This window comes from Arachis duranensis, chromosome 8, assembly GCF_000817695.3.
Source record: "Arachis duranensis cultivar V14167 chromosome 8, aradu.V14167.gnm2.J7QH, whole genome shotgun sequence".
Classification (NCBI taxonomy): domain Eukaryota; kingdom Viridiplantae; phylum Streptophyta; class Magnoliopsida; order Fabales; family Fabaceae; genus Arachis; species Arachis duranensis.
Genome location: NC_029779.3, coordinates 46,238,093 through 46,257,179, shown reverse-complemented (window position 1 = coordinate 46,257,179; position 19,087 = coordinate 46,238,093). Strand labels below are relative to the sequence as shown.

Here is a 19,087-nt window from a genome sequence, read left to right as displayed (position 1 = left end):
TAAAAAAAATAAATTAAATAAAAATTTAATTATAAGTAATAATAGAATCATAATTAATAAAAATTATAATTTAAAATTGTACTGAAAACAAGAATACGAAAAGTACTAAAAGAATATGATGCAAAAAAGTATTAAAAAAAAAGCAAAACTAATATTTTGTCTGGAAGTTATATTAGTTAAGAATGAGTTAGATTTTTGTTTATCATTACTGCTATTGCATTCCCAAAAAAAAAAGTGCAGTCTTATGTAAAAAGTAACTTGCTATTAAAATGTAAAAAATTATAAAAAACAACAAATATGTTGAATTTTTTATTTAAATAAAAACAACAAATATGTTGAATTTTTTATTTAATTTAAATAAAAAATCTAAATATTTTCAATTCAAAATTTTAAATTCTAATATTTAAATCCTAATTTCTAAATTTTATTTTTAAATTATTGATATAAATTATAATAAACAAATAATTAAAATATATTTAATTAACAAAAAATACATAACTTTTTATTTAATAAAAAATATTCAAAAATAAATCAATTTTTATTAATTAAAATTATAAATTTAGAAGTTAAAATTTAATATTCTATTAAAATTTAAGCATACTATAAAAGAAAATATTTTAATATTGTTTATTGCAAAAAAAATTTACATTTTCAATGGATAAGAGCAATAAATAGTATTATAATATTTTTTATGGTATATTTAACCTATTGTTATATCAAAAATAATATTTTCAACCAAAAAAATTATTGAACTTTGATAGGTGCTAAAAATATTACATTATGGATCAGCTTCCAATTACAGATTAGAATCATCTTTGGATTGGAGCGTATTACATGCTCGATTAGGTGCTCTCTATTAATCGATTGACACAAATACAAAAGTCGAAAAGGCAGGCTCAATGAAAGTTTGGAAGAAGAGGTCAGCAAGGTCAAAAAAGGTTATCAGAATCGAAGGCAAAGTCTCAGTCTCTAAGGAGCGAACAGTTATTTAATAAAACTAAATGTAAGAATGACATGCCAGTAGATAATTGGACGTATTGGCCTATAAATTGACAAGACGCAGATGAAAGAAAGAGTTGGAATCTTTTCAGACAAAACATCCACTCGTATCCAGCAACTTCTTGAATAAGTCTTTTGTTTTTCTTGAAGGGTTCCTTCTATATCTTTCAATTCTCCTTACTATTTTTGTATTTTTTTTCATGCAATTTACCTTCTTTGTAATGTCATTTTGTTTCCTTTAAATTCAGCAACTTTTATCCTTTTCAATCTTTACATTTTAACTTATCCTTATTTTTCTAAACATTTTTATTTTCGGTAATTTAATTTCACTATCATTCAAGTCATTGTTTTATTGTTCATTTTGAGTTTTTACAAAGTTCAGTTTCTTCTTCTTTATCATTATCAAAGGCATGAATTTTAATACGAATAAAATTGGTATTCACAAAGAGAAGTAAATTTCGCTCCATAATTTAGGTATTAGACCAATCTAAGTATTTTATTTTGGCACTTTCGACCTGCGAAAAATATGCATAACAGTCTAACATCTATGCCCGTAAGGCACACATAGCAAAACGGTATTTTAATCATCAAAATGGTTGGTTATATCTTAGCGTGGTATGACACATTGACCAATCATTATGTGACATGTAACATTAATTTATCGTATTTTGTAACATGTGGCAGGAACTTATCATGTCATTCTATCACTTGGCACCTACTATACTATGAGTTCATGACATATTATTAGGGACTTTTTTAAGTAAATAATTTAATTATTTTATTTACTAAAATATGTAATTTATAGCGTATTTAACAATTTGCATCACATGATTTATCTCGTTTACAGTATAAACGAGATAATTATGAACGTATCTCGTTTAGCCAAATTTTGTTTTGCACGTATCTCGTTTACCGTATAAATGAGATGTAATATAACACTTTACCACACAGATCTTTACGTTTAGGCCGTAAATCAAAGGTGGCGAGGCACACAACTGCACAAGGATAATATAGCTAGGAACCTTGAAAGAAAATGGGGTATGATCAGATCAAAACCGAAGAGACATCGCTCACGAAAAACGATAAGGCAGAAAGCTTATACAGAAAACCAAAAGACAGATATACATAGAATTCTAACGGATAAGTATAATCAAGTTCTAGACTCGACCTGCAAAGCAAAGACCGGCAAAAATATATATACAACCCAAAATGCAGATACAAGTCCTAATTCTCCAGGTCAACCTCGAAGAAAGACAAATACAAATTTTATACAACAGTAGAGAACACACATAAGGCTAAGCACATAATATAAAACCCCACAAAAGTAGATTTTCGTTTTTGAAAGGATCATCCAGCACGCTCAGCAAGGCGCTTCACGTTCTACATCTGAAAAACAACAATATATGTATGGAATGAGAACCAAGGGTTCTCATTATGGTAAAAGTTCCCACAAAGATAATATATAAGGTTTCGAGAAAGCCAGAGACATTCATAGAATTCCAACACTCAGTTCAAGCTTAAAAATTTATTCTAAACCAATAATATCGGTAATCTATCTAGGAGATTCTAGCTCTAATCTAACTCTTCACCTTCTGTCAACCCAAACCTCCTAATCATTGGTGGAACTACTCTCAATGTCACCTCCATTAGCAAGAGGAATCTCTCAGTTGCAAAGACATACAAATTAAACAAGGCAAGCACAGATAGAGGTACAATTACAGCAAGTAGAACAAGTAGCAGATAAGCAGAGTTATATAGTTAAGCAAATCAAAACAATGCACACTCAAACAAAACATACTTATGCAGATGATGCATGCCTACCCTATGGTTGATGAGTCTTATCTGTCGGTTATCCAGTCAAACCTAACATGTCCGGTATCTAATCCTGGACAGTCCATGCGTGCACGTATCCCCATGCTCAAAAATCATAATCATTCAATATGTATATCCATAGGGGAGAGCTCATCCCGAAAGGTATAAGTGTCTGGCGACACTTACGATGCAGGGTCAATGGAATGAGACGCAAATAATTTATAATTTTCATCCTGGAGCAAGTGGGGCGAACCGTCACCCTTGCTACTACCCAGGAAGGTCAAATCATCATAACACAGAGCAGTAGGCGAACCACACCCTTGCATCTACCCAAGAAGCCTCAATACTAACCAACTTGGAGAAAGTGGGTGAAACCACAATCATTGCGTCTACCCAAGTACGTTTTCATATATCTAGGAGCAACAAAAGAGGAGATCCTAATTTCTCACCATCTCGCTGGAGGCAATTTTACAATACTAGGAGAAACAAAGAAGGGGATCATCATCCACCATCTCCTGGGGACGTACTTTCAAGAAAGAGTACTTAGATGAAACAATTATTTCTTTAAAATCAGTTTTATAATTATTAAAAATATATATATGCAACTTTATCTCCTTTACACTCCGATATCTTCTCTTTATTCAATTCAAAGCACTTCACTAAACCACTCTAGTTAACCTATCCATAGTACTCTATAACCCTAAGTCTCCGGCTCTAAATACAAAACTATCTTTTTTATTCTACCAATACACTCTTGCTCATCCCCAACAGTCTAAATACAAGTTAAGAAATCTCAAATGGTAATTACAAAGGTTTGGAAAACTAATGAATTAGTTAAACATTCAAAAATATCTTTTTCAGCCCAAAACATGGGGTCTCATGTACACGAGTCGCCTAGTGAGGTCGGGATGTTATCTTTTGTATTTTGTTATGTATAGACTTCTCCTATGTATATGCTTTACTTTTGTTCCTCCTAGGGGTTTCATGGAAAAATAGGAGTTTGTGTCATGTCTTTTGAGTTGTTTTGGGAATGTATATATGCATATGTATATGATATTCTCCAGCCGGCATTGGTTTCGCAGGTCGAGCTCGAAACTTGATATTTTGTACCTTTAATATTCTAATCCTTATGTACATATACCTTTACTTTCTTCCTATTTAAGTTTCCGTTATGTGAGCGTTGCGCTTTTCTTTTCACGATTTTGCTTAAACCTTCCTTCAAGGCTTCTCGATATAAATTATTTTCAACTATTACTATATACTAGTATTAACTCGTGTAATGCACGGTCTTACATTTTAATTTGACATAGTAAATCGAAAATAATATTTTATAATCATAAATTTCTCGAGTTTAGTATAACATTATCATCATCATTATATAATAAAGTACTGAATTTGCTGTTTTATCTTTACTCAAAATAAAATGCAAATGGAACAGTTTAAAGTCTATAATATTTTTGAACCATAAGAAAAGAAACCTAAAAAAATAAGAACATATATAACTGTAATAGTACTATGTCAATTTTATACTAAACTTTATATTAAAAGGCTAATGAAAATTTATCGACAACCTAGCATTTTACTAACCTCTTTAGAAAAGCAATTGGCATATGATGTTGTGCTTCCTATTACACATTTCATTTCAAGTCTGAAAGTAGGGTTATATATAATTTAGTTATATCTACAGTAAATATTTGTACAAAAGTGTAATCATAATATGTTATTAAAATGAAAATATTATTTTTCTTACCTAAATATTATTAAAAACTTCTTTGAACACAACATTTATTATTGATGACTTTGGATTGTCGTCTTCATCCAAAATTAGAACCTTGAGGCCACTGCGACTCTTAACTCTTGACAAAGCAATGTAAAATTGTCCATGGGTGAACACTAATTTTGACAAGTAAAGTCCTACACGTAATAATAATGGACCTTGACTCTTGTTGATGGTTAAAGCACATTGTTAATGGAAATTTGTCTCTATTGGAACTTAAATGGAATTCCTGAATCTAAAAGGATCAAGTTCATTTTTGTAATATACACTTTGTCGCCAATATTTCTACCGGTTACTACCGCCGCTCCAATTACATTGTTGCCAAGTTCGTTAACTATTAACCTTGTTCCATTGCATAAACATAAAGTCTGGTCTATGTTTCGCAGTAGCATTATAATGACTCCTGTCTTCAAAGTCAACTTGTGGTTAGGTAATCCGGAACATTTGATGTCATTTATGAACTCTGGTGTGAACCACTCTTGTTGTACATCTTTATTCTCATCAGCTTGATATGTTGTGTTAGAACTTAGATGCTCCTTTTCCATCTCTGAGAAGATTGTCAATACGAAGTCATTTTTCTTCTCGACATTCTCAAGCATGGATGTAAGAATTGCCTTACTTTGAAAATACATGTAATCTGACATGTTTTGCAACAAATTTGGATATGCAAAGTCTACCAAACGAGAGAAAGAAAGTCATCAGTAGTTGTAATCAGCAAATCATCTAAAATTTTAACTTCTGACTCATCACCAATAGCAGAACCAATATTTCTAATTCCAACATCAAGTATCTAATTAGGAAATCTGTTCATTTTACCATCATGTTTATCCAACGAAGACATTAGAAGCCTCATGTTCGTATGCAGCGTCAGAACATTATAGAATTACCACAAATAAGATGAGTTAATATCTAATGACAATATATCATATCTATTCCCTTTTGGAATTACCGAAATTATTTGTTTGAAATCACCTCCTAAAATCACAACCTTATCACCAAATGGTTGATGTGTCTTTGTTGATCAATAACTGAAATAAAATTCCCGAGCGTCCGATCAAGTGCTTCAAAGCACATTTTATTGAGCACTAGAGTTTCATCCAAAATTATTAAGCTACTTTTGATGAGCACCTCAGCCTTCAAACTTCCATGCTTGATGTTGCAAGTAGATTTATCAGTAATTATAATGGGTATTGAAAATCTAGAATGAGCCGTTCTGCTACCAGCTAGGAGTAAAGATGCAATTCTCTGGATGTGACATTTAAAATTATTTTTTCTCTAAACCGAATAGCAGAAAAAATTTCATTCCAAATAAATGTCTTACCACACCCATCATTCCATAAACAAAGTAAAAATTACCAGAATTTGTAATAACAGCATTAAGTATCTCATTGAATACTAACCTTTGCTCACAAGTCATCTTTTGTTCTGTATATAAGTTTGTATGAATAAACTTATTTGTGTTATATGCTAACTCATCCTCTATTAACTTATTTTGAAAAAGACGAACATCACACGGCTCAGGATATGGCATTGATTGATAGTCTCTTAAAGATCTTGCATTGTTGTTGAGTATCTTCTCAATCTCAATAAGGTAGAAATTTTTTAATTCGTCATCAATCATGTTTAGTCCTAACAAAAGCACATGATAGTTTTATGAATATTTAGTAAGTAATTTCGAAATAAAAACTATTAATATCATTAATTAAAATAAAAGTAATAAGAGAATACCATCTTGATATAAAAAAAAGACCTAATGAAATGCTTTGATTTTTCAACGTTTTTCTCCTCTTATATAGTATTCCATTAGCTAATAGTGTCCAAGTTGCATTTCAAACACGATCTGATTTACTAACGCTATTAGATATCAGTAGCGTCACAAATAGTTTTCTCAATTGATTACCAGATGCAAGTTCAACTACCTCATTAATAGCTATAATGAATTCTCTATCGTCACACAGTAATCCCAAGGAATAGCAAGCATCTTGAAAGTTAGAATATGTAATCTCATTAATTGTCTTAATAGATTCATATGTTGCGCAACCTCTCTGTAACAACATTCTCATACAGTAGATATCACTTGTACCTCTTGGAACATAGTTTAATCTCCCCATAGAATATCCTCTTTTGTGTGGAAGCCATTCTGTTGCTTCTCTATCATAAACAAATTGATTTGAAAACTCAATATACTTCAAAATTCGCCCAGTTTCAAATCATTTGTTGGTCTCCATCCATGTTAAAAATATCGTACATTTTCATTCTTCTTTTTTCATGATCTCCTCAAAATCGTCATCATCTTTAAAGATGATATTTTACTCTCAAAACAAATGAAAGGTTAACCTCATCACTGAAAACCACCTCTAATGAATATCATAAGTTAAAGTTTTTCACACAGCCTCACATGCGGATAAATACCTACAACTATAAAATTGTTTGATCTCATCAATAACCTGAACATCCTCTCAACTGAAAGCGTCCTTTGAACCTGTCTAGACGTTTACTCATGTACTTGAACAAATATTTGATAGTATTTGACTTGTTGTAGTACTCTACATTAATATGCGCTTGATCAGACATAAGCACATATGCATTGAATGGAATCACATTCTTATTATCCATATGAACTTTCTTCTTCTCAATAACAACTCTGGTGTCTCCTTTTCTATATGATGGGTGTCCACTATTTGGTATAGTATTCATCTTTTATGTAGGGAGATTTTGAAAATTCTCTACCACATTATCCATGAATAATATATGTAGACACATGTCTAAATAATTTTGGGTACTGAATAGGATTGGACAACTTTAACGAACCATAAAAGAATATAAACATGTGGCAGACCTCTTTTTTGGAATTTTACCATATACATCCCATATAATAAAAAGATAAAAAAAATAATGCTATAAATAAACTATCTATTTTATATATTTGCTTGGATAAATTAAGGGTGATAATAAAAAATTAATACGTTAAAAATAAAAAATATTTTGTCATTTATTTTATAATAATTTAAAAGAAAATTTATAATATAAATTTATAAAAAAATATAACATCTTTAAATAAAATATATTTATTTAATTTTTAAATTTTATTTTATTGGAGAATTCAAGTAATAAATTCTGTACAAAAATACTATATTGAATTAAAGACATTCTTTTCACATTTTATTTTAACTTAATAATATTTTTTTGAATAAAATTAGACTTTAACTTAAAAAAAATATTTGTTGAGTAACTACCTTTGTACCTTCTATTTCCCCTCTTTCAATGACTGAATATGTCTTTGAGATTGGAAGCAAACCATCAAGAGTACTCAACATCTTGAAATTATAATTAATTATTAATTATTTTATATAAATGAAATACTACTAATGACTAAAAAATTAAAAAATTAATTAATTTTTAATAAAAAGTACAATTGTAACTGCACCTATCATTTGAATAGGGTGAGCCTCGCTAAATTTATTTATAAGGTCTACATCATCAGTTATTTTTCTAACTTTATAAGAAGGTAAAAAAGGTAGATTATCAAATATTTAGTCTTCAACGATAAAGAGGAAGGTATTGTCAATTAGGTTGAGTAAAAGTGTAGATGTATCTTATGGATCTCCTTTCTACATGGTATTATTTCACATATTAATAATAAAAAATATAAAAATTATCATTAAAAATTATTACCAATAAGAGTGAATTAAGTATCTTTACACAACTCTTTTTCAATATTTATTTTGTCTTTGTATCAAAGACTACAAAACATGCACAATTATGGTCATTAATGACACCAAACTTAAATCGGTACCTTATTATTATACAAAAATTAATTGAATAATTATTAATTATTATCATTATTAGCTTAGGAATAAATTTGAATTAATTTGCGTTGACTCGTACAATAATTATGTGAATTTAGTAGCTTAAGTCTGTAAATAATTTAAAATTTAAAAAATAACTATCTAAGCAGAACAACTTACAATTTAAAAAATAACAACCTAATTAAATAACTTAAATTTAAAAAGGACCAACCTAAGTATATAATAATTTATAATTTATAAATAAAACTTTAAAATTCAAAAGAGTAATATACAAATAAATTAAAATTAAAATTAGAAAGTAACAACCTAAGCAAATAACTTAAAATTTAAAAAATAACCACTTAAGCAAATAATAATTTATAATTTTTAAAAATTTTTAGTGACAACACATAAGCAAATAATTAATTCAAAAATTTTAAAAATTAAGTATTTAACAACCTAGGAAAACATAATTTAAAATTTAAAAAGTAACAACTTAAGCAAATAATTTATAATTTATAGGTGGATGATAAATGAGAAAAGGGGGATGAATGTATGAAGAAAAAAATATGTGACTAAGATTAAATTTTGGAGGATAATTACTGAAAAAAAACAACTTAAATAAAACAATCTAATTTAAAATTAAAAAAATAACAACTTAAATAAATAATAATTTATAATTTATAAATAAAATTCTAAAAATTTTTAGTAACAACACCTAAACAAATAAATTTTTAAACATAACATATGGGCGCGATGTCAGGATAAGACCTCCCATGTGTACAAGAGCTTCTCATTTGTATTACTGTAAAGATAAAAATGTATATTTTATTTTAGAAATCGTAATACCACATCATTTCTATTGTACTACTTAAGCATAAAGTTCTGTGCGTGGTAGAGCTTCCATGTGTGCAGGATGTTACATGAGATACATTTATAATGATCTTGTTTACACAATAAACGAAAAATATGCATTATTATTTAAAAAAATACCATTAAAATAATCACCAAATTTTTAATACTTAAAAGAGTACATAAAAATTTTATTTAAATTTAGTTTTAAATTTATAATGAGTACAAGAAATATTCAACTCTCAATCTTTTTAATTTGGCATACATCGTGTATCACTTATTTGAAAATGAATTCTATCATCCCTCTCTACAAATAAACGGTAAATTATCCCTTATGATGTATATATTAAAACTGATTCACCAGATAAGTTTTATGAAGTGGATGAGATTTTTACGAATGCAACTGATGCACTTGAAGGTAGAGGAAAACTTATGGTCCGTGATGATAGAAGTCAAATCCTCAAATCATAAATATAGTTAAAGACATTGTTGTTGATGATGTCAAATACAAGTTTTAAGGGATGGTAGATTCGGATCCTCATGAGATTAAAGACATTGTTGTCGATGAGGTGGAGTTCAGGTCAAATTCAATTGCAGACAATAGGATTTGCAAGATGAGGTGACAATTATGCACAAGAATTTAATCACTTTCATTGGACAGATAGTGAACTTCGAAGATATTATCACCATTCAGAAGAGGGTGGAGAAGGTGCAGTGAGTATACGCTAAGGTTGGAAGAAGCTGTGCCTATATAGTAGAGATTCTCCTATCTCGTTAGCCCAAATGTTGCCACTTGTACAAGCTGAATACGTATGCAAAAAAATTTCTCTGGCCGTAACAGCTACCACCACCACTATATTGGTGGTACAAAATTAAATTTAAATAATCACAAGAAAGAGAAAGAAAAATAAAAAACATATACCTCATTATTATGGTTAATATTCAACTTAATTTTAATTATAAATATTATATATATTACAAAAAATAATTTATCATTTATTTTATAGAAGACATAGTAATATTCATCTTATTTAAATCCATCGTTTATTAGTTTTTCTTTCTCATAATTTAGATTTAAAACCTCCTCATTTTAATTTTTTACATGTAAATTATATATAAATTTCAGTTTTAATTCCATTTTAAAATTTTATTTTAATCTTAATTTATTGTATAAATATTTTTTAACTCCCTCTAATATTTTATCCAATTTCACTCCTGTGTTTCACATCTTTGTAATCCCACGTGCTCTGTTCTTCGTTCCTTCCAATCTTTTTAGAAGATACTGGACGATTTTAATTTTAATTAAATAATAAAAATATCAGAATTTAAAAAATTGAATAGATTATAAAGAATGAAGATTGGTGGTTTAATTAACGTAAAACATGGAAATACCGAAATACCCTATATTTGATTTTTTTTAATTTAACTATACGACTAAAACATTTTCTAATATTCCATTCGATTTAAAAAGTAATGAATATATCGATTTTTATGTTTAAAATCCATATAAATTAAATTATTAATATTTTTTATTTTAAAAATTTTATTTTTATACTGATAAAAATTATATTTTTATATTTATAAATACTCATATCTCGTTTACCATATAACCGAGATACACTCATAATTAATTCATTTATACTTTAAACGAGATAAATAATAAAATATAAAAGTATAAATTATGTCCAAATTATTTATATCAATAAATAAAATATTTAAAATATCTCCATATTAACTCCCAAAAAAAAAGTAAGCTGATTTTTTGGTGTATTATTTTTTGGATCATTTTGGAACCCTAATTTTTCTTTTTTAAAAAACTATACTAGTTGAGAATTAAGATTTTCTACTTTACTAAAATTATTAATTTTGAAAATTTTTACATTTTGTAAAACTTGCCGTTAAATTTTAACCCTAACTATATGTAGTAAGCCTTATCTATACTCTTATACTTAAAAGTAACATAATGTTTTTTTTTTTAAAATACACATTTAATGTGTTTTAATTAACTTTTAAAACAAATAAAATAAAAGAAGATAATGCACCGGATTCGAAAAGATAAAAAAAAAAAAGATAATGCACCATTTAAATTTAAACAAAATTTGAACGTAAATAGAATCATATCTTAGGTAAATCAACACTTAACAAAAAGTCTGAAAGAAAACCGTGTTACTAGATAAAGTGATAAACATAGCATCAAATAATTTAATTTTAAAGTTGCAAGGTGTCATGATAAAGATATGGGGTAACTTATAAATATCCATTAATTGGTCAATTATTCCCCACTATATGATGTATATTCATCCTCTTCCACCACATCCATCATAGTATATACATTTGTTCCTTCTTTAACTTGATGGCCTCTGATCATAACTTTCTAGACTTTTTTCTCGAGGAGATAGAGTTTGAGAATGAAAGAGAGAATGATCAGTTTTATTCTTATGATTACAACAATGAATTGTCAAAATCTGAGAGCCAGTTATGTGTACCTCTAGATCCGGTAGAAGATTTAGAATGGTTTCCGAATTTTCAAGACGATTTAATATCTTTAAAGAACTATGATGACTACCAATCATCACATCCCCAGAATTATTATTTTGTTGATGACAACTCGAATCAATTTCGCGAAAGCTTCGATCAACCGGCTACTCCTCACCAACAAAAGGAAACTAAGTCAAAGCATGAAGATACTGGCGTAAAAGACGATGAGAACGATGAGTATGTGTTGATGGATATGAACGGTCGTAGAAAAAGGAAAAAGTCCAGGACAACAATTAACAGGAAGCCAAGGAAAAATATGAAATTTGAGACTAAAAGATGTGCTCATTGCGAAGTAGAGGAAACTCCTCAATGGAGGAATGGACCCATGGGTCCGAAAACATTGTGCAATGCATGTGGTGTGCGCTACAAGTCTGGTAGGTTGTTACCGGAATATCGTCCCAAGGCAAGTCCATCTTTTGATAGCAGTAAACATTCCAATTATCATAAGAAGATAACAAGGAGGTTTCGTTAATTAGTCTATCCTTCATAGAATTAATTACTAGTTTAATCATTATAGTTCACTAGATGTTTTATCTTTTCTCATTCATTTTTGTGAATAATTTCTTTTTTCAATAATTATGTTTATATTTATTTTAGAATTAAATATTTTGGTCAAAACTAATTTAAAAAATTATATATAATTATCAAATCAACTATGTTACTATGTTAGTATTCGTGCTCGAAACGAGGTCACTATCTCAAGACTTGAAGAAGTCTAAGTGCAGAATTAGGTCTGGTGGGTAACTTCCAAACATTCCGATGCTAAAATTAATAGTGTGCTAAGTAGTAAAATGAGACTACTGTTTTTTTGGTATTTAGTGCTCGTTATCGTGGGGATTCGACGGTTACAAGATCAGATGAATGGCCATGGTAGTATCTCCAGGTATCTCGTGAAATAGGCTATGACCTTAATCGATTATAAAATATAAAATATATATTAAAATTAAACTAAACAAAATATATTTATATATAAATAAATAATAATTAATTTAATAAGTAATTTTGAAAGTGCAAAAAGTGATTTTCATTATCAAATAGATTAATTTAGTACATTGTTATAGTATATATACGAATTTATTCATATGACAATGTTATATACTCTTTTAATCAGATATACTATACATTTAGGTATCCTGTATTTTTTAATAGTTATATGCAATTACATATTATTTTGTGCTAGTGATATATAAGTTGACTAATTCACTTAAAAGAAATTTGAATTCCAGAAAAAAAATATAAATTTACCTAATTTTCTTTTGATTAACCAAATTATCAATTAAATCCGTATTTTTAAAACCACACTATATATGTTTAATATTGAGTTTAATTAGATTACAATTCTAGAGTTTTAGTTTAAAAGAGTTAAATTATAATTAGTAATAATTCAAATTTTAAATTTAAATTTAATAAATATAACTAATTTGTCAAATTCTGATGGGTTCACCTTAAGATTTCAACCAGAGTACACTTATTTCGATCTTGAAAAAGTACAAAAAAACGATGATAATTATAAATAAACAATGCGAATAATGGAATAAATTATTAATTAATTATTTTTAATTTCAGATTTTGAAATTTAAAAGATAAGGATTAGTAATTAAACCAAATTACAATTGGTCCGATTACTCCTAATATCACGCTAACCTACCATTCTCCGTTTGCGATCCTCTCATTCTCCGTTTGCGATATCCGGTCCACGGCAACTTGCTCGCCGCCGTAGACTCACCCCAGCGCTGCTGCACCTCCCCACCATCCGTTCCGACACCGCCCAACCTTCTGTCGATGCCGCCTAGCCTCCCGTCGATGCCGCCAAAGCATCTCCTCGTCCCGCTTGTGCTCCGTAGCAACGTCAAATCGCGCCATAGCAACCCCTTTCCGCTGGCCGTGCAGACCCCACCACAGCCCCGCCTTCACCCTGCAGCTCACCACCATCAACAACAACGACAACCACCGACGACCACCACCTCAATGCCAACAGTGAAGTTAAAGGCTATTTTGTATCCCAAAACAACAGTGAAGCCGCCCACTTTCTCCAACATTCAAGTAACTCTATCCTCTATCTCATAAACCGAGGTGTTGAAGTGTTGATTATTTCAAGTAACTCTATCCTCTATCTCATAAACCGAGGTGTTGAAGTGTTGATTATTGCTATAGCTACTTCTAGATTGAAATTGGACTGAATTAAATTTTGGTTCCATATTCTATTTAAATGATGTAATTGTGAAACCCATTCCAGATTAGTAGTCATTGCTATCGAATGTTGATTAATCCCCTTCCTACTTCCCATAATATACCTTTTTCTAGCACATTTCTGCCCTCGAAAATACTCATCCAACCTCATGATGGATTATTACCAACCTCTGCTTTTAGGAAGCTTGAATATTTGTAATATTTGTTCTGTAATACTTTATTGATGAGAGAATTAAGTCTAGAAACTAACCTCAACCTTGCTTTGCAAGCATGGCAAGGTTAAAAGCCTTCAAATCTTTAAAGTTTTGTCCCCCCCCCCTTTTGCCGCCACCAAAATTGGAGTATGGCTCTCTAAATATTTTCAACTAGTGTCTCCGGTAACTTGAAGCAATTTAGTGTGTATATGGTTATCACCATTGCCACCGCCTTAATAAGAACTTCGCGTCCACTAGAAGATAATAGAGCCATCTTCCAGCGGCGGAGCTTCTGACACACCCTATCTTTAATGTAGTTAAATATTACTTTCTTTGATCTCTAAATCATTGCAGGTAAATAGGGGTAGCAAACGGGCCTAAACCCGCTGGGCCGGCCTACATAACCTGCCAAAAAAGGCAGGCTAGAGTGAAAAATTAGGGCTTAAACCGCAGGCTTTGACAAGGCGGGCTTCTTTGTCAGGCTTAATATTTTTTAGGAAGGGAGTATTTTTACAATTTTTTTACCAAAACCCAACTTCTCCCAATCCAACTTACAAGAGAATGAAGATGAAAATTGAGTGTTTTGGATTATATTTATTTTGTTTTAGAAACCGTATTTATAATTATGTTTTGGATTATGTTTATTTTGCTTTGGAAACAATATTTATAATTATATTTTGGATGGGCGGGGAGGGCTTCCCCGCTTGCCACCCCTACCGGTAAACACATATTTGTTTTGATTGTCAACATGAGGGACAAGGAGATCTCTGCCAAATTGTCTCAGATTAGAATTGGTGTGTTCTTACTAAAGAAGAATGATGATTTGTCCAAGTTTACCCCTTGGCCATCAATTTCTTCGTAAGTCTGTAGGACCGGTAACAATCTTTGGCACTTTACTTCTGAAGCTTTGCTAAAAAGAATTAAATCGTCTGCAAAGAAAAGATGATTGATTGTCGAACACCTCTAATTGAGTCTATATTCCCAGCCTCTGTTCTCTGTGGAGAAGATGGGAAAGTCCTTCTGCGCAAAACAAAAATAGGTATGGAGATAAAGGATCACCTTGTCGGAATCCTCTACATGGTTTAAAATAACCATGAGGTTATCCATAGATCACAGAAACCTAGCTTCTCCATCACCTTCTAAACAAAATTCCATTCCACCCTATTATAAGTCTGCTCATATCCAGCTTTAATGCCAAATCATAATCTACTTACCTTCTATTTTTGAGAAAATGCATGAATTCTGTGCAATTAGGACATTATCACTAATCAACCTGCCCTTTATAAAAGCACTTTGAGAGTCACTGATTAGTCTATTCATAACTGATTGAAGCCTATGCACTAGAATTTTAAATATGATCTTATAAAAAACAGAACTAAAACTAATCGATCTAACTTGTTTCATAGAATTAGTGGCTGACACCTTAGGTATGAGACATATGTGAGTATGATAAAGGCTTTCAAAATTTTACCTCCGTAGAAAAAACTTCTAACAGCTGCTGGCACATCTCCCTTTATTGTACTTCAAAAGAAATGCCAAAGAAATTACCAGAAGAAAATCAAGACATGACTTGGTTAACTGTATTGAAGTTCATAATTACATAATACTTTTAATTATTTTAAAATAGTAAAAAGAAGAAACCGAAACTAACACCACCCATTTGCATATAGCCCAAATCCAATTTTCAGGTACTCTTGATAAAAATATTGGTACTATGCATAAAAGGGATTATTCAATGATCCTGAGCCTTGGCATATCTAATTCTCTTTCAAAATTTTCTATATATGATTTGGACTATCATGACTCACAAGACGAGCTATACGAGACCCTCCAGAATTTCACCTTGGCCCTTTATATCATGACTCACAAGAACAGTAAATGAACCAAACAGTTTCTCAGAGTTAAAATTCAAAATTAAGTATAGCACAGCTAAAGTCACAAACCTCTGCAACTTCCTAAATAAAATAAGCATACACCTAATAGACCGTATTAACACAAAAAACTACAGATTCAAAAAACAAAAGGTGTTCAATTTAAACATATTTAAGTAGAAATGATCCAGAATTAAAGTGCCACTCCAAAGTCTGAAGCTGGATTCGAAAGAAATAAAATATTTAAGTCGTTTATGATATGCTAAGCAATACACATCCTCTATTTATTTGCTTAATGTAAAAGAAAAAAGATCTTGAATGTTCACCTTGTTGAAAACAGCCACACATGATTTGTGGGTAGGCGCCATTTTCTGCAGAAAGCAATTATTTCAGGAGTTGAATAGAACCTTGGTTTTCCATTGCCCAGTTCAGTAAGTGCTGTAACTACCGCTGTTCAGAAAAAGAAAATATCAATGAATTTAAGATCCAAAAGAATGTCACGCAAAACTCCACATGGAGTAGATCTTTGGAATCATTTGAGTTGGATGCATTTGTTGTTTCCATGTAAGAATTAACTCAGACACTTGTGTGGAAAACTTCATTGCTTTATCAACTCCAGATACTGGGGAAAACAGTGACCCGTATACCTTTCAATTGTGTTAATTGTCAAGGTTGTGGATCAGAAAGAAGTCAATAAAAGATCTAAGGAAGATGTAGACCAAACCTTGCTTTAATATATATTTGAAACAAAGAATTAACATGACAAATTTGTAATGATTTCCATGACCATGAAGCTTTGATGTTGTGTATACACCATTAGTTAACATTGAGTTTCCTTAAACTAGAGATTAAATAAAAGTAGCAATACAATCCTAGACTGGTATCATTAACAACCACATGGACTGAAAGGTGCATGCACAACAAGAGAGATCACAAAATACGTTGAATTATGAAGACGAAATACAACTGGGAAGATATTGAATTTTTTTTTAATAAGAAAAACAGAAAATGAAGTCACAACGAGCTTCAATCGGCACAACGACCATCGGCAGAGTTGAACTTCGAAGGCCAGAGAGCCAAAATATGAAAGACCTGAGCGACTAGGGTTTGGCTTATACAAACTCAGAAAAAACCCTAAAATCCAAATAAGAATAAACTCAAGACTAGAACAAAGTCAGAATAAATCAGGAATTGAAAGCCATAAACAAGAACCCAAAATAAATGTTATTACCTGAAGCATCTCCATCTGAAACTAAGACTTGTTGATCAGGGTAAGGACGCAACGAACCAACAAGATAGAGATGAGAGGACACGATGTACCGGTAAGGAGGAGGCGATGAGACTGGAGTTGGGGACGTCAAGGCTAGAGGTGGCTGGAGTTGAGGGTAGAGGTTAGAGAAACTAACTGAGAGTTGAGACAAGGGAGTTACGAGGGTGGGATTTCGGATCAAGGGCAAAAAAGGGAGAGTAGGCTAGGGATGCGGAAAGCGACCAACTGAGTGAGAAAGATTTTGCGGGAATGGAATTTCGATTTGGCGGGATGCGAAAAATAAGGAAAAGAGTGAAATAGGAGAAGAGTTTTGGAGTAATAGAATTTTAATTTGGAAAGTTTTGGACCCTTTGTATTTTTAATATGGGGTAAAAGGTGGTATTTTTAAATAAGGTGGAGGATTTGTGTGTTTTTTATTTATATGAATATCATAAATTTGATCTTTAAATTTGTGGTGTTTTTTTTTTTGATAATTACAAATTTGAGGATTAAATTTGTGATTTTAATTTTTTTAATATAAATTTGTGGGTTAGATTTAAGATTTTTTATTTTAAATTTTTTTGAATATATAAATCTGACCTTTAAATTTGTAATCAGATTTTTCTACTTCTCCAAATTTGAGGTCCGATTTGTGACTTAAAATTAAAAAAAATTAATTCATATTCAAGAAAAACACATTAATTATTCATAATGATAAATTATACACAATTTTATGGCTTTTTTTTAAATGCGCATGTAAAATACATTAATTCCCAAAGTGCACATGGTTTGAAATTTTTTTGAAAATACGCATGGCCAACTCGCAAGGATCACACACGAAAATAGAAATAGGAAGCATATCATAGGAAGTGCCCGCGAAATGGGTTCATGCGACATGACACAAGCCATTTCAATTGTATCATCCACGAAATGAGTTACCTCAGCCATGGCATACACGAGATGCACCATTTCACTCATGGCACCCACGAATTGGATCACTTCACGTATGATACACATGAAATGAAAATGGGGTAGTTCTTTCTTTGATAATAAATCGTTTTAAATTAAATTATTTATTCTTACTATATAAATCGTTTTATCTTAAATTGGTTTAATAGAAAGAAAAACGACATTTCATTATAAATCAATTTATACAAAATCGATTTATTAGGAGTTTCTACTTCTATAAGCACTTTTATAAAATTTAAAATTTTTATTATACAAATAAAATTACGTGATTTTTACATATGTTCTTAATGCCTTTCACCATAGTAGAAAATATGAACTTATACAAATTTAACAATATTTTCATTTACAAATTTCAACAAATACTTAATTATATATTATAATTATGCATAAACTAATTTAAAATGACTGTAAAAAAATGGGAGAAAGAGAGCAAGATTGATTTAGATAATACAACAAAAGAAGAGAGAACTTTATAATCAAAATTGTTCTTATCTAGATCACTTCTTAATATTATTAATATAAAAATTTATTTTTGAAAACTAACATATTTAAGTTAATTATTCTTAACCTTAAGCCAATATTAAACCACCAAAAATAATTTAGTGGTGAGAAATTTAGGTAATATATACGAGTTCTTAGATAATATTGTTCTAAGTAGGAAATATTATTTCCCCCAAATTAAAATATATATGAGGTCTTAATCTTAAATTAAATTATTGTTATAAGCAATAAATATTATTTCCCTAGTCTTGAATATAATTAATAAGAATAACTTTGTAGATTTGACCACTTAAAAATGTTTTCTAGAAAATATGTGTTCTTAATTAAATTATACAATTAGTCTTTTC

General features: G+C 30.1%; 2 protein-coding genes across 2 annotated transcripts; one reads left to right on the top strand and one right to left on the bottom strand.

Annotated features, from left to right (window-relative positions):
• Nucleotides 1–4,754: 4,754 nt before the first annotated feature.
• LOC107463334 (uncharacterized) lies at nucleotides 4,755–17,412 on the bottom strand. Its single transcript, XM_052252485.1, has 5 exons — nucleotides 17,400–17,412; nucleotides 17,253–17,369; nucleotides 16,348–16,471; nucleotides 15,622–15,671; nucleotides 4,755–5,261 (listed from the first exon to the last, which is right to left on the bottom strand). Exon 5 carries the CDS (start codon nucleotides 5,230–5,232, stop codon nucleotides 4,795–4,797), a length of 438 nt encoding a protein of 145 aa, XP_052108445.1. The 5' UTR covers nucleotides 5,233–5,261; nucleotides 15,622–15,671; nucleotides 16,348–16,471; nucleotides 17,253–17,369; nucleotides 17,400–17,412; the 3' UTR covers nucleotides 4,755–4,794.
• Nucleotides 11,475–12,287, top strand: LOC107463157 (GATA transcription factor 6-like). Its single transcript, XM_016081902.2, has one exon. The coding sequence runs from the start codon at nucleotides 11,582–11,584 to the stop codon at nucleotides 12,236–12,238; it is 657 nt and encodes a 218-aa protein (XP_015937388.1). The 5' UTR covers nucleotides 11,475–11,581; the 3' UTR covers nucleotides 12,239–12,287.
• Nucleotides 17,413–19,087: the final 1,675 nt, after the last annotated feature.